The 16,858-nt window shown below is 44.1% G+C and overlaps 1 protein-coding gene across 5 annotated transcripts in view; it reads right to left on the bottom strand.

Annotated features, from left to right (window-relative positions):
- Positions 1–590: 590 nt before the first annotated feature.
- The window catches only part of RNF44 (ring finger protein 44), a 186,633-nt gene continuing 170,365 nt past the window's right edge, over positions 591–16,858 (bottom strand). For all 5 annotated transcript variants that reach the window (XM_069244570.1, XM_069244567.1, XM_069244571.1 and 2 more), the window contains 2 exons: positions 11,825–11,924; positions 591–5,206 (listed from right to left, as the gene is read on the bottom strand). In XM_069244570.1, coding sequence (XP_069100671.1) covers positions 5,144–5,206; positions 11,825–11,924 — 163 coding nt within the window. In that variant the 3' untranslated portion in view covers positions 591–5,143. The remainder of the gene's footprint in view (positions 5,207–11,824; positions 11,925–16,858) is intronic.

Genomic DNA, 16,858 nt, shown 5'->3' with positions numbered 1-16,858 from the left:
GTCGTTCAGAGAGTGCAGTTGTGTGTGCTGGGCTTCTGAAGTGTGGCTGGGAAGTAATGTGGGTACAGGAGAATGTACCTCCAGTGTCAGGTAACGAGGCACAGCAGCAGCACTGCGAGATAGGTGACTCTGGTTAAGGGAGTGAAGGGTCGCACTGGAGTAGTGAGACAAGGTGGTTCAGAGGAGTACCAGGGACCTGACACTGGGCGTAGAAGGGCTTCCCTTTGTTGCATCTTTTGTGAGCTTGCTGAACTTCCGCCTTTAAGTAAAGATAATTTTGGGAGGAAACCAGTGATTTCATTTTCTGTGCAGATGAATGAGGGGCAATCAAGTGATGTCACTTCCTGTGCAGATGGATGACAGGAAATGAGTCACCTTGCTTGGATTCTTTTAAAGACAGTTTTGGCAGGAAAACAGTAATGTCACTTCCTCTGCATGTGATGGGAAATCCAGAGTCTTTTTTTTGTTTTAATACATATTAATTACCCAACTCTTTCACTCTTGCACCACCACACTCACAAAAGGACTGAGGGACAATGGAAGGCGGACACTTGCATCGACAAACAGAGGTAGGCAACAGTCTTGGCAAGGTCTGTATACATCATACATTTATTAGTGAACATCCCTCTCAATTCAGCCACAACATTAAAAAAAATAATGATTGCACTACCAGGTCAAGCAGAAGTAGCAACTTTCATTTTAAAAAAAGTACAAATCTGTTAAAAAGTTTCAATCAGTATACACATATATATATAATACAATAGCACGAGTTATGGGAAATGCTACAAACCAATATGATTCCAATGGAATGAAAAACACACTTTTATAGCTTTAAGAACCATTTGTTTCTATATATTAGCATTTTTTTCAAATACATACATGGGGAGAGTGAGGTAACTGTAGAATGTGCAAGTACAAAAAGCAAAAATAATGTATATATATATCTATGCATACATCACAATAGATATATATATTTATATATATGTTTAACCTAACACAGAACATGTCTTGTGTCCCCAGAGTAGAGGAGCCCCCCCCCCTGCCCGTACACAGCAGGACCTTTTTTTGTGGGTGGGGGAAAGAGCATGCCGCTCCCCAGGGTCCATAGGGTTATAATTTAACAGTAAACAATCCACTATTCCCAGCACAGAAAATCATTGGTAAAATGTGGTATCTAAGGAGTGATCACAAACATGAAATCATTGTACATTTTTTTGTGTTTTCATTATTTGAAATGACACTCTTAGCTGCTCACTGGAATAAAACTCTGCATCACACAAGCTGTGCCCCACTCCCACACAAAACCTCCCTGCTACTTCACCCACAGCAGGGCCAATATAAGCTTTTCAGTTGGGAGGGGCGGGACAAAAAGCTCATTCATATAAAATTAAGACCAATAGTAATACTGCGCCAATGTGACTTGCAAACTATTTCACGGTTGTTTTACAGATCTAGAAACGTAGGCTGCTGAGGTTGGAAAGGAGATGCAATGGCTTTTTAGAAGGGAAGGAAGGTACGGTGGGAGCAAATGTCTTAGGCCAAGAGTTGAAAATTCCAGATCTATAGCTCTGCCGCCCCACCCATGGATGCAAGGCTCGCTGCGGGGCATGGGGAGCCCAGTGGACAGTATGGCTTATATAGATGGCTGCTTTATATGTGCATCACAGGCTGCAGCCCCGTATGTTCAGCTTAAGGAAATGGATACCAAGGGGGAAAGTGGTACAAGAACCCCATTCTGCTACTGTCTAAGGAGGGGCGGCAGCAGCTGCTCCCAAATCCTGGGTGAAATGGCAAAGGATGAGGTAGGGCAAGGGCCTTTTTTACATGTGCATCCTGCTGCCAGCAACAGAAGGCACTGCAGTGGCTTGACAGTGGTCCCTAAAAGATTGTGCATTTGTGGGCTAGTCAGAGCTCAGATTTACCAATCCTCCAGCAAAGTAAATTCTCCCACCCCTCCAGGGGACAATGCCATGATTGGATAGCATGGTCAGGGATAAAATGCCCAGTCACCTCCGAGTATCCCTGTGTAGGACACAGTAATGCAAACATGACATGCATAGTAATTATCCCAAACCTCTTATCAAATGATAACACTGCTTGTGCAATGCTTAGGGCAGTGTGGCTACTGTCCTGTAGCACATGTGAAACTTCCCATCACATGTACTAACATCATTTCAGCTCCTACTCTTATTCCTTTCTCTAATTCAAAAATATGATGGAAAGAAGCATATTAGCTCACACGTCTGCTCATGTGTGCACTCGTATTTGTCTAGATGTGGACTGATGAATGCCTATTACACTTTGTTGCCTAAGTACACTGGGGTATGTGTAAAAAGTAGAGACTTATGTGGTGTATGAGTGGACCACATCAGGCTTGAGAAAAGAAATGTCTAAAGGCTGCACAATGAGTGGACGGACGGAAAGAACTGTGTTTGTGCTTAGCAGGATTTGAGCATGAGTGAGGCAATCAAGTGGTCTCGCAAGTTTAGGCAGGGGGTGTGTAAGAAGATGAAGCAAGGATGTTGTTACGTTACAAACGTGGGTAAGTGTGCAGGAGTGCTCAAAAATATTTGTGTGCAAAGGGGTGCAGAAGTTATGGTGCGCTTGGGAGGGCATTGATGTGGCCACAGGTGTGTGTTTCAAAAGGGGTCGTCTTTCCATATATGCGGGGATATGTATGCGCTGACCCTATTGCAGGAGAGTAATCACACAGACATGGTCCTGATATGCTTCTGCCATCCACAAGGCAGAAATGCAAAGTACAATTTTTCTTTCATACTTACATGAGAGCAAAACTATCACAGCTGCTGCTCGACCACTATACTTTTCAGGGTAAGGTTTCAAGTGGTGCCTTAGATGAAGACAGCTTTCATCAGAATTCACAACATCCTTTAATAACTCTCCCCTGTTTTGCTGGTGAGAATTTGTTTTGATAGTCAGAGGTAAATCTGTAACAGGATCAGCATCTTCTTTCCTTTCAACCAGAATATTGTGTGTGCCTTAATATGATGGGTTCAGTGCATGTGGTTTACATTAAGCCTACAAGGTAAGAGTGCTCCCTCTCTGAAAAGCTTAAGCCACCCTGCTTGGGATTAGTGGATATGTGCAGAACAGTGCATGGCAGTAATCAGCTGATCCCAACGTCACCCCCACACCACCCACCTGCCCCTGAAAAGCCGCAGTTGGCCAAGCTTAACCAATACCAAATTTTAAGCTGATCTCTCATGCGCATGGTGAACATATAAATAGATGCCTGCCCTTTCCGACAATCTGCCACTCAAACACAGAATTAATATTTGACTTCAATAAATCATGCAAAATTCACTCTTAACAGATAGAAATGTCTTGTCAGGTAATGCTTTCTGGTTTTCTGCGGGCAAAGGAGGGAGGGCATGTGTTAGTATCACACCCTCTAGGATACTGGGGCATCTGTACAAAACCCTCCTAGAATACAAGGGATATGACACAAAATGAAATGCAGAGGCATTACCAGCCTGCCCAAGGCATCAATGGGAGCACTGAGAAACAGGGATGCAGGGTGGATAGAGGAGAAGGAATTGTGCATTTGCCATTGCGCTATTCAAAGGGTGCGATCAGTGCAGTCATTCCCTAATTGGTTTATTACATGATCAACGCGTCAAGGAAATTGATTACAACGGAATACATGCATTATGAGAAAGGCAATTAGTATCATGGGATTTGAATAATAGTAATCAAGTGGCATCCTCTCATGCAATACCAGGGAAGAACACCTTCCCATGACTGCTGGTCCTCATTGTTACCCAAGGCTAGAACTCACTGCCTCCAAAATCTACCCTCACTGTCTCCCACACCAAGATTTCTCCTGCTATGCAATTCCTGTTGTCCTCTCTCCAAAATATAAAAGCAGCCTGTCGGTGTTACTGAACTGCTCTGTAAACAGTGAGAGGTGTATTTCACATTGGCAGGTTTATTAGAAGGAGCAAGGGAGCAAAAATAGGGAGCTTGTCTACATTGGTCCAAGTGAACGATGCTCAGGATAGCCAAGCACTAGCTTTCCACCCCAGTAAGCATCAGTGGCGATTTAGTGCAAGGGTTTTCGGTCAATAAGCTGGGGAGCACCACCAGCAGTTACCAAAACCATTCTACACCACTTTCATTGGTGCTGCCCAAGATACTTTCAAATTTTCTATGTAAAGTATCTACTCCATATCTGACACTGCAAGACAAAAAAACACAGATATGCTTTAGCAGAAAAGGGGTCGTGAATGAAAGAAAAAAAACTGAGCAGGCATGGAGAAGGAGGACATTAATGGGAAGGAAATTGTGACCTCAGGAAAAAAATGGGAAGCGAAGGGTCTGAACATCACCCCTATCTCAGAACTTGCAAATCAGCTTTTATTTATTTATTTAGTTTTTTAAACAAAAGCAAAAAGTAACTATAATCAAAAAGTTGGACACTGCGGGAATCAGACCCACAGGATTCAGTGCAAAAATATAGAACAGTTTTGTGACTGCTGAAATCTAAAAGCTGGCGGAGTTGCATGCTGCGAAAGTACACAGTGCTCTGCCAGGTAATGCCTTGCATGCCTCATCCAGCACGCAGACAGCAGCTGGTCACAGCAAATCTGGACGAGGAGTTCCTGTCCTCGACACCACTGCTGAATCTATCAGGCCACTGGAGCACCTTTAACCCAAGCTGGCGATGATGCCTCACCATAAGGTGGGGACAAGAAAGAGGGTAGAACCTCTAAACAACGGTGAAAAACACCCCAAACACCATGAAGAAACGAAAATGCACAAAACATTCAAAATGTCTGCAACAGACATTGCGATCTTTGGAGTGTCGGGGAAACACAAAAGAAAGCGCAAGGGTAACAACATCTCCTCCCTGGACGCTGCCACGCGCCCAGGGAATGCAGCCAAGCTGCAGCAGGCAGTGACCTGGGGGCCTCATCACAGGGCAGAAGACCCAAAGGTTGAGACGAGAGGATCCTAGGTCCTCGGACCACATGGTAATATCTGTGTTCAGAGGAGGCAGCTGCAGGTAGGGAAGGGAACGGCAAAAGCGTACAAGTCGGGTGTTGGCAGCTGGTTGGTCTCCAGTCATCCAGCTAACATCCTCTTCCTCTTCAGAATTCTGCGATAGAAGTTCCCGGAAGTCTCATTCCGCCTCTCGGTGTGCTTCTGATGCATCCGCACGGCAGATTGGACAAGTGCGATTTGCCTACAATGAGGTGAGAGTCATAAAAAAAAAAAAAAAATCAGCCATTTTGAGAGTAGTAGGTACAGACACGGCATACACCAGATGCAAGTTCATTGGTTTGAGTACAAAGATTTCAACCATACACTGTTACAAGAGAACTATAGATCATCAGGCAACACCCAAGTCTTCTCTAAGAGCTCCAAGACAGTCAGGCTGCATAAAAAAGCATGCTTGTAGTACATTTCAGGGCAAAGTATCATCAACTTTATGGGTGTCCTCTTTTGGCTCCCGACGAAAAGGAAGATTTTAACAATTTGGAAATCAACTATCAAAAGCAAATCGGTTTCTTATCCATTAGGTCTACGAATTCACTTTTAAGGCTAGAACTGAGCATGTCTGCGTTCTCTATGGTAGAATAGCGAAATCTTATTAATTGTAATAACAAATATTTAACAGCGATGATGGCTGGAGCTTTCTATAACAAATAGATCTATGCTAATTTACAAGACAGAATCCCTAGAAAGAAAACTTGATGTCCTCTCACACAATGAAAAGTATGTCTAAAAGTTTAAAGCGTTTGAAAGGTAGCTTGTGACTACAGCATCGAAGCTGCTGAGGTGGTAAAAAATAATTTTACTTATATTTAGACTCCATTTCTGATAGAAGAAAAAAATATTTACCTTTGTTAATGGTATTTCTGGCGAATACTGTATCTTTCTGCAGATTATGAATATCTTTCAGGGGCCAGAATCCAGAAACTTTTTTCCCTCAGCAATGGTTCTGCAGCTCTGCTAGGTGGTACTTCAGAAGCAGCACTGGAGTATATAAGGGTCTAAACCGGCATGCTGGCAACAGTTCCTGGTACATTCCCCACACCCCAATAAGTTGAGCGTACATGAATTGAGAGAGCGTCAAAGCCAGCAACAACACAGCATTTCGTTTGCATCCCTCAGTATCTTACAAATCACAGCAAAATTGACGGGGCGCAGGGAAGTTGGTGAGTATCTTCAAGATATAGTACCCAGAAGAAACTTTACAAAATGTGAGTAACCTTTTTTTCTGATGTATACTTCTCATAGATTCCTCCCCTTATGAAGGAGTGCCAAAGCATACTGTTCAGGAGGTGGAATTAAGATGTGTGGATTACTCAAGAAAATTATGCAACAGGCCTTGCAAAGTTTCTGTCTCGATGCACATGACCTGGAGAGGGGCGGGGGGTTATAGGGCAGAGGATAACTCTCTACAATATAATGCATTTGTTCACTGGTTTGCTCTTCTTGGCCCTGCCAATGCCATTAAGATCTCGTCATCTGCTCAGTCTTAATGTGTGGACTTGATGAACAAGTTACTTACCTTAAGTAATGCTCTTTCTGAAGAGACTATATCTAGCTGCAGATTGCTCACCTTTTGACTATTCCTCAGGTGTTCTAACTGGATCGTGAAACTTTTAAACTGTGCCTGTATGTGACGGTTAGTAGTGCAGTGCAACTCGAAACTGCCACTGTTCTGCTTCAGAAATGACAGGCAGAGTTTATATAGGGGCCACTCCTGTACACTGGCATCAATTGCTTTTGAACCTCAGACGTACAGCCCCAATAGCAAATTAGTGTGACTACTGTGCACATGCCTACATTTGAGATCTTATTAAAGGCAAGAGTCCAACCATATAAAAGGGTGGATGAGAGGATATTTGAGGACATTGGGTCTAGATAGGAGTCTCTGCCTGAAAGAGCATTACCAAAGGTAAGTAACTTGTTCTTCTGATGGAGACTTCTAGTCACTGATCCTTCATCTTTGGATTAGATGCCAGCGCTGTACACATTTGGAAGTTGGTCTGTGGATGGTCTCAAACCAGAAAATCCTTCAAGACAGAGTGGGCAAAATGCCTTTCTCAGTTAACCTGACCATCCAGACAGTAGAGCTTTGTGAATATATGGGGGGATGCCGAAGCAGCCACCTGGCAAATGAACAGGGTAGAGTCTTTGCCTGCTGACACAGTGGTAGCAGCTTTAGCCCTGGTAGAATGGCTAAAAAGCCTCCAGAAGGGCTGCATGCTCACTGTATAGCAGATCTTAATGCAGAGCACGATCCAGCTGGTAAGGGTTCTCGTCTGCACAGTCTTGCCTTTCTTCACGCCTTAGAACCCCACAAAGAGCTGATTGTCTGCCTGCTGTATTGGTATGATTTATGTAGAAGCTCAGCGCGCTCATGGGGTCCAAGAGTTGGAGGTCTTTCCGCCTCCTTAGGGGAGTGACGCTGAGCACAGAATGCCAGCAGGATGAAGTTTTTAATGACATAGAACGGAGTCACAACTTTAGACAATAGGATGCCAGGGTCCGCCAAACTAGTTTATTTTGAAAGAAGATAGTGTATGCCAGGTTTACACAAAGCTCGAAGATCAGTCACACTCGATGTGATGGCAACAAGAAACTGTCTTGAGGGTGATGAGACACACAGAACAGCTGTGAAGCCGCTCAAATGAGTACACATTCAGAATTTGAGGATCAAAAATCACTTAACAATTGGAGATGATTCAGTAACTGCAAACAATCTGTAAGAGCTGAAAAGGACCCCTTAACTGTGCCCAGGGTAAGGTCTGGCCGAACGAAGGACAAAACAAACAGAACATCAGAAAACTTTGCACGGAGGGGCCTAATCTGCAGAGCACTGCACCAAGCCACAAATCTGTCTCAACAGCAGGTGTATACAGTTACTGTTGAGGGACACCAGGCTGCCAAGATGATATCAACCACCTCCAGAGGAAGGTAATGTCTTTGAAATGTGAATATGGCCCCCCTCACTGCAGAGGAAGCCACCCCCCATATCCCTCCCAGTCCAGAGCCCATTTGGCACCTGGACAGGCAGAATCTTAGATAGTCACATAGGCGTGCCACCCCCAGGCCAGTACCATCCCTAAGGTGAGCTACTGTAAGGGGGACACAAAATTTCAGAAGTAGCCATCTTGGTGATGGCATTCTTAGGAATTCAGAGATAGGGTTATGCCATCTTACCAGAGGAAGTGGTCATATAGGGGGCATAGTGACCCCAAGGGTCAGTGGCCCATTGGATACCACCCTACACACAGGTAGCACCCTTAACTTCAGTATTGAGTAGTGTCTGTGGCACCAGAGAGGCAGATCCTGATGACCTACGAAGACAAAAGACACCGTAGAGCTGTGACAGCAGAAGAGGAGAAAAGAAGCAGCTGACCTGGTACCAACCCCGATGGCCTGTCTGCACCCCTTGACAAAATCTGCATCCAAGTAAACTCGTCCTGCAGCTGTGACTCCAAAAGCCCAGAAGAACTGCCTGCCTTCAACAGAGACTCAAGACCTCTCGTGAACAGAAGAACTGTCCTCCAAAAATCTCCACAGAAGGGACTCTGAAGCCTCTGGAATTGCCAAAAGCAAACAACTCAAGTCTCCACTGCACCCGCCATCCCTGACCCGGAGTGAAGTGGACCACTGGTGCCACCCAGGTTCCCCCGGCTCCCCAGAGTCCGAGTCCATCATGCTTTCACCCAGACTGGACTCCCCGAAGTCACCTGCAGCCTCTGCATGCGGGCCCCCTCTCCTGTAACTCATGGGGTGAGAGAAACCAGACGCCTAAACAACCATTGCACCTGTCGCCTCTGGCCTGAGTTCAAGTGGGCCCCTGGTGTCAACAAAGTCTCCCGGCTCTCTTAAACTTGAGTCCACTGTGGTTTCACCTGCAGTTTCAGACCAAGGCACCCCTCAACTACGAGTGCTCCCGGACAAAGGCACATAACACCAAAACACACCTCTGCACCCTTTGTCCCTGACCCGTGGAGAAGAGGACCAAAGGTGCACATATGTCCCTGAGCACCCCACGTTTGTAACCTATCTGTTGGTTAATCTTGACTGTCCTACTGACCAGAGCCTGCAGCATCTTTCCATTGGGAAATATTTCCACTGAAATAAGTTGGGTACCCCGTGCCGTACTAAATCTCTGCCCATTACTGCCTGGAGTGACCTGTTGTTGTAGGCCTGACCCTTGCACAATATTCACCTTAAGTCTTGAAGACTGGTCCCGAAAGTCATCCAACAGTACCTGAATGCAGAACTTGTTTTTCCTCCCATAGGAAAATATTACGGAACTCAGAAATAGAACTGTGTCCATTATTTAAAGTGAAAAGAATTCAGATTTAAAAAAAGTACTTACATAAACGATTTTTCTGATGCCTAGTCATATATAAAGATAGCTATTTTTATAAATTTGTGTGGATCCCCTTTTTGAGGCACGTCTCTTATCAACTGTGTGTTTCTGTAGATGTGTTACACTCCTCTATGTTAAGCCTGAGGCTGCTTGACCATACCACCCCTACATAGAGGGCTTAGGGCTTGCTATGCAATCTCAGTCTACTCACTGGGGAAGCCCTGGACCGTTTACACAGTATTCTCATACCACATAAAGGGCCAGCTTCCTACATAAACTGTGTGAGCTTAAAGCGAGCATTGCTGGCCACTTTTCGTACGTGCACAAACGACAGTCGCCACTCTGAGTCTGTGGGGGGAAGCAGTAAGTTTGCAGACCACCTGTCCGTGTCAGCTTCATATTTTCCCTGTGGTCCAGTTTTAGGACTATATAAATGCGAGAGATCATTCCCCTAGTGGTGTCAGGGTCCAGTAGAAGCTGTAGTGTATAGGACTCCTCCAGCTCTGCTGGGAAGGTGGGCCATATTTCATGGACTGTGCAGGAGATCTTGACATACTGCAGGAATTTGCCAGGAGGTAGTTGATAGTATTCCTCGGCCTCATCAATGGTGAGGAAGTCCTGATTTTGGTGCAGATCTCCAGTCGTGGTACAACCCCCCCTGTATACCTGCGGGATAAGCCCATTACTGCTTGCATCTGCCGTAAACCTGGCAACCATTGCAATGGAAGCATCTTCGTATAAGGAGCTCTGCATTGCACCAGTGTGACTGCGCGTTCCCACACCTTAGCGACCTGACATACTAAAAAAGAGGTTCCAGCTGGCAATCTGCACCCTCTCAGTAGGTGTCCTGGGAGATCACCGTCCCAACAAGCCAGCATGTTTTTTTTCCCTGTCAGGCTTTCAGCACACCACTGTGCCCGCGTACTGTAATAGTCCTGTAAAGTAATACATCTGCAGATCAGGGACGCCTAAGCCGTTAGGTCACAGTTATGAGTTACTGTATGGGCCACCTGCATGCCCAGGTACTGAAAGTGGTTGCGCTCTCAGGTAAGCCCTGTCTAGGGCAGGGCTGTGGTGTCCGCCTCTATCAAGCTTGCTAAAGGAAAGAGAACCGACGTTTGCTAGTTGACGAGCAGGCCACAGACCTCTTCGAAAGCGGTCAGGATTTTCAGCAGCACAGGCACTGAGGGTTCCGGAAGGGTAATGTAGACCAGCGCATCATGAATTTTATTGTTGGATGAAAAGGACAACACTGGCAGGACAGACAGGTTTGGGTTGGCCCATCAAGTGATGCAGCACTGCACAAAGCTTTAGACAACCGACCACATGCATGACTGAACCATTATTGGAACAAGGTGCAGGGAATCCAGACTTTGTAAAATATGTTTTGCTCCATTCTAAATGGATAGTGTATAATGACATGCAGAAAACCCAATAAAGAGGCAGTCAAAAAAACGTAGGCATCCTGAAAGACTTGATAAAGAGCCAATATCCTCACATTTATTGATATACATCATTCTCACAATCTGAGATCTGCCTCTTCAGACAAGGTGGGAACTTCTTGATATAAACGAAATGCAACTGTACATTGGTTAAAAGCCATTTGAAATGGCAAGTCTTAGAATATATCTTTCAACCACCCAAGCAATAGTGATGATTTTCTTCCAATCCTAAAGGTGGATATTCTCCCTTTCTACTGGAATGTTGAATGGTAGTAAGGGTTTTGTAAGAAGGGAAGGCACTTTCCGCAGAGCTAACGACTCATTCTCTTCCTGAGGGCCAAGTGAACAATGTATTTTCTGCAGAGAACGAGGTGTGCCCACCTCCAATATTGCCTTTATGATAATTTGGTAGAGCATTCTTTTAAAATTAACCAATCTCAGTGTCTTGGACTCTATGTTCGTACTGACTATTTCAACAGCCACCTTAACATGAGAACATGTCCTGCCACAAAATTCAGGACAGCCACATTTGTTTATGGACGAAAATGATAAGGATATAAAATTGCTCACTTTCTTCTCTCATTTGGTGCCGTTTTTAGGTAAAACAGGCCATAAAAAGGAAAATCAATCCAATAAAACAACTAACTGCAGAAAAAAACTAGCAGAGGGAATCTAGCAAGGGCTCCAAATGAGGCAGACCTAAAAAGGAGAGGCAAAATATTATGAGATCCTTCCTGGTTGAGTGGAAAATTAGAAATAAGATGTTTGTGGCTGTTACAAACCACTGTGGATGTTACAGTGCTGGGCGCTTCAAGGGGCTATATTTAATCCCCACTGGCGTGTCTAATTTGTTTAGATAAATACAAATGCTTAAAAAACCCATAAAGTTAGAATGGTATGTAGTGATTTCATTCCATTGATTGAGAAATCCAACTGCAGAATCTGTCTGAGATTTGGTCAGCTGATTAACAATGACTGTAATAAGCACTCACATCTAAATAAAACAGGACAAATTGCTTACCTTCAACCATTTGTCAACACATTTTGCATGGAACTCATGGTTACAGGGCAGGACCCGAAGAAGTTGCCTTGTTTCAAAATCACTGAAGCAAACTACACATCTGTAAAAAATGTGGAAAGCATTACAATAGTGTACAGTCTCCTGAATACCACCCTTTCTTCTCACTGTTAACCTACAAACATCACTATATATATGGAAAATGTCACTTACCCAGTGTACATCTGTTCTTGGCATGTTCCGCTGCAGATTCACATGCTATGCATAGGTCCAGCCATCTAGTGTTGGACTCTGAGTGTTACAAGTTGTTTTTCTTCGAAGAAGTGTTTTCGAGTCACGGGATCGAGTGACTCCTCCTCTTCGTCTCCATTGCGCATGGGCATCGATTCCATCTTAGATTGTTTTCTTTCCGCCATCGGGTTCGGACGTGTTTCTTTTCGCTCCAGTGTTTTCCCGCAGAGGGTAAGGTAGAAGTGAGAGAGCATAAAGAAAAGAGATGTCCATGCAAATGGAATTGAAATATATATATATACACACATATGTACAAATGTTTGTTGTAACTTTAACGGCTACAGGCTCCCGGGGAGGAGGCAGGGCGCATGTGAATCTGCAGCGGAACATGCCACGAACAGATGTACACTGGGTAAGTGACATTTTCCGTTCGATGGCATGTGTAGCTGCAGATACACTTGCTATGCATAGACTACAAAGCGGTTTTCCTCCCATAAGCGGTGGTCAGCCTATAGGAGTTGAAGTTGTTTGAAATAATGTTTAGTACAGCCTGTCCAACTGTGGCTTGTTGTGCTGCTAACACATCTACACAGTAATGCTTGGTAAATGTATGGGGTGTTGACCAAGTGGCTGCTTTACAAATCTCCATCATTGGTATGTTTCCTAAAAAGGCCAATGTTGCACCTTTTTTCCTTGTGGAATGTGCTTTTGGTGTTACTAATAGCTGTCTTTTGGCTTTTATGTATCACGTTTGGATGCATTTTACTATCCATCTAGCTAGTCCTTGTTTTGAGATGGGATTTCCAGTATGTGGTTTTTGGAATGCCACAAATAATTGTTTAGTTTTCCTAAATGATTTTGTTCTGTCAATGTAATACATTAAAGCTCTTTTAATGTCTAATGTATGCAGCGCTCTTTCCGCTAATGAGTCTGGCTGTGGGAAGAAGACTGGAAGTTCCACTGTTTGATTTATATGAAATGGTGAGATGACTTTAGGTAGGAATTTTGGGTTTGTGCGAAGTACAACTTTGTTTGTGTACTTGTATAAAGGGTTGCTCAATAGTGAATGCTTGTATTTCACTAACTCTTCGTAATGAAGTGATTACAACGAGGAATGCTACTTTCCACGTTAGATATTGAATCTGACACGAATGTATGGGTTCAAATGGTGGACCCAGGAGAGTACAATATTGAGATTCTATGAAGGCACTGGTGGTGTTCTTGGTGGTATGATACGTTTTAGCCCTTCCATGAAGGCTCTGATAACAGGGACTCTAAATAGAGACGTGTTTTGTATATTTTGTAAATACGCTGAAATAGCTGAGAGATGTATTTTAATGGATGAAAAAGCTACATTTGCTTTTTGTAGACGAAGTAAATAACCTACAATGTCTTGTATGGATGCGGAAAGAGGTGTTATTTGTTTGGATTGACATTAAAAGACAAACCTTTTCCATTTGTTTGCATAGCACTGCCTGGTAGTGGGTTTTCCTGCTTGTTTAATTACTTCCATACATTCTGGTGGAAGATGTAGATATCCAAACTCTAAGACTTCAGGAGCCAGATTGCTAGACTGAGTATTGTTGGATTTGGATGCCTGATTAGTTGTTTGTTTTGTGTCAACAGATCCGGTCTGTTTGGCAGCTTGATGTGTGGTACTAGTGATAGGTCTAACAATGTTGTGTACCATGGTTGACGTGCCCAAGTTGGCGCTATGAGTTTGAGTTTGTTTTGACGCAGTTTGTTGACCAGAAATGGAATGTGCGGGAGAGGGGGAAAAGCGTAAGCAAATATCCCTGACCAGTTGATCCACAGAGCATTGCCCTTGGATAGAGGGTATGGGAACCTGGATGTGAAGTTTTGGCATTTTGCGTTTTGGCTGGTGGCGAATAGGTCTAGGTCTGGTGTTCCCCATTGGCGAAAGAACTTGTGAAGTACCTGGGGGTGAATTTCCCACTCGTGTTTGCTGATGATCCCGGCTGAGAACATCTGCTAATTGATTGTGAATCCCTGGAATGTACTGTGCTACCAGGTGAATTCTGTTGTGTATTGCCCAATGCCAAATCTTTTGTGCTAGAAGACAAAGTTGTGATGAGTGGGTCCCTCCTTGTTTGTTTAGGTAATACATAGTAGTGATGTTGTCTGTTTTGATGAGAATGTGTTTGTGAACGAGAAGCGGTTGAAAGGCTTTGAGTGCAAGAAATACAGCTATCAATTCTAAGTGGTTTATGTGAAGTTGCTTGTGTCTGTTGTCCCATTGTCCCTGAATGTTGATTGTTGAGTTGTGCTCCCCATCCTATCATTGATGCATCTGTTGTAAGTGTGGCTTGAGGCACAGGGTCTTGAAATGGCCACCCTTTTTTTTAAATTTGTGGAATTCCACCACTGAAGCGAGATGTTGATAGACCGCCAAACACACACTAGATCTTGAAGTTGACCATGTGCCTGTGACCATTGTTTTGCAAGGCACTGTTGTAAGGGCCGCAGGTTTAGTCTTGCATTGGGGACAATGGCGATGCAGGATGCCATCATGCCCAACAGTTTCATGACAAACTTGACTGTGTACTGTTGGTTGGGCTGAATTTGTGGTAATATATTGTGGAATGATTGTACCCTTTGTGGACTTGGGCTTACAAGTACTGTGTGGGTATTTAATGTGGCTCCTAAATACTGTTGAACTTGCGTTGGTTGTAAGTGAGATTTTTGGTAGTTTATTGAGAACCCTAGTCTGTGTAGGGTCTGTATTACATAACGTGAATGGTGTTGACACTGTGTCTAACTGTTGGATTTTATTAGCCAGTCATCGAGATATGGAAAGACATGGATGTGTTACCTTTTTATGTAGGCTGAGACTACGGCAATGCATTTTGTAAATACTCTGGGAGCTGTTATCCCGAAAGTTAACACATTGAACTGGTAATGTTTTCCTTGTATTACGAACCTGAGATATTTTCTGTGCGCTGGATGGATGGGTATGTGAAAATACACATTTTGAGATCAAGTGTTGCCATAAAATCTTCTTGTTGTAACAGTGGGACTACATCCTGTAGTGTTACCATGTGAAAGTGTTCTGATCGGATGCAAAGATTGAGAGTTCTGTGATCTAGTATTGGTCTCAATGTTCCGTCTTTTTTGGGAATGAGGCAATACAGGGAGTAAACCCCCATTCCTATTTGATGATGTGGTGCAAGCTCTATGGCTTGTTTGAGTAACAGTGATTGTACCTCTGTTTGCAACATTGAAATGTGTTGGGAGGAGAGTTTGCGGTTTTGGAGGTATATCTGGAGGAATTTGTGCGAATTCTATGCAGTAACCATGTTGAATAATGGATAAGACCCAATTGTCTGTTGTGATGGGTAACCAGTGTGTGTGGAACTTTTGCAGTCTTCCTCTCACAGGGGAAGTGTGGTGAGGGAAGATGTGGAGCAAGTCACTGCTTTGTGTGGGTGGTTTGCTTTGAGGGCTGATATTTTCCCCTACTTCTGGAGAATTGGCCCCTGTATGTTCATCGAAACCCCCCTCTTTGGTACTGTGGCTGGTAAGACGGTTTCGATTGTGAGGTAGATGCCTCAGATGTTTGGGCTCTAAAACCTCCCCTGCATTGAGGCTTTCGAAATGAGCCTCTGTACTGTGTTGAATAAAGAGCCCCCATGGCCTTTTTAATTTTTTCAATGGCTGTATCAACCTGTGTGCCAAACAGCTGTTTTTCATAAAATGGCATGTTAAGGACAGCTTGCTGGATTTCGGGTTTAAAGTCTGACGACCGAAGCCATGCGTGTCTTCTAATGGTGACCGCAGTACTGACTGTTCTTGCTGCTGTGTCTGCGGAGTCTAATGCTGACCTAATTTGATTATTTGTAATAGCCTGCCCTTCCTCAACTATTTGCTGGGCTCTTTTCTGTTGATCCTCGGGGAGATGCTGGATGATATCTTTCATCTCGTCCCAGTGAGCCCTATCGTACCTAGCCAGTAGTGCTTGGGAGTTGGCTATTCTCCATTGATTAGCCGCTTGTGATGCTACTCTTTTACCAGCAGCATAGAATTTCCCGATTTCTTTATCTGGGGGCGGTGCATCACCAGACGACTGGGAGTTAGCCCCTTTTCTTGCTGCGCTGACCACTACAGAATCTGGAGGTAGCTGTTGGGTAATAAAAGCTGGGTCAGATGGAAGCGGTTTATATTTCTTTTCTACCCTAAGAGTGATTGCTCTTGCCTTAACTGGTTCCTGAAAAATCTGATGTGCATGTTTTAGCATGCCAGGAAGCATGGGTAGAGACTGGTACGTAGTGTGAGTTGAGGACAACGTATTAAATAGAAAATCATCCTCAAGAGGTTCTGTGTGCATGGCTACGTTATGGTATGATGCTGCCCTAGCTAGAATCTGAGTGTATGAGGTGCTATCCTCTGGGTTGACGGTTTTGACGGATAGCAGTCTGGACTGTTGTCAGAAATGGGATCATCGTAAAGGTCCCATGGGTCAACATTATCTTGGTGTGAATCTGCAGAGTGTACTGGAGACTGTGCAGTAGGGGTAATAGGTGGAGAGACAGGTGAGGAGAATGAGGAGGAGACTGGTGAGGTGAGAACTGAGGAGGTGGAGATGTGTCTGGGTTTTGGCACTTTATCCGGTGGCTGATCAGTGTCCAAATGTCCTTGAAAGGCCAGCTTCCTCTTTGTTTTTAGAGGAGGTGCAGTGGGGATCTTTCCAGTGTCTTTATTAATTTGAATTCTGGCCTGCCTTTCATCAAATTCCTCCATTTGCTTAAGTTCCTCAGCAAATCTTTGGCTTTAAGTTATTTGGAAAGT

This window comes from Pleurodeles waltl, chromosome 7 (assembly GCF_031143425.1).
Source record: "Pleurodeles waltl isolate 20211129_DDA chromosome 7, aPleWal1.hap1.20221129, whole genome shotgun sequence".
Taxonomy (NCBI): Eukaryota; Metazoa; Chordata; class Amphibia; order Caudata; family Salamandridae; genus Pleurodeles; species Pleurodeles waltl.
Note: the sequence above shows the minus strand (reverse complement) of the source record. Positions and strands in the feature narration are given on the sequence as shown.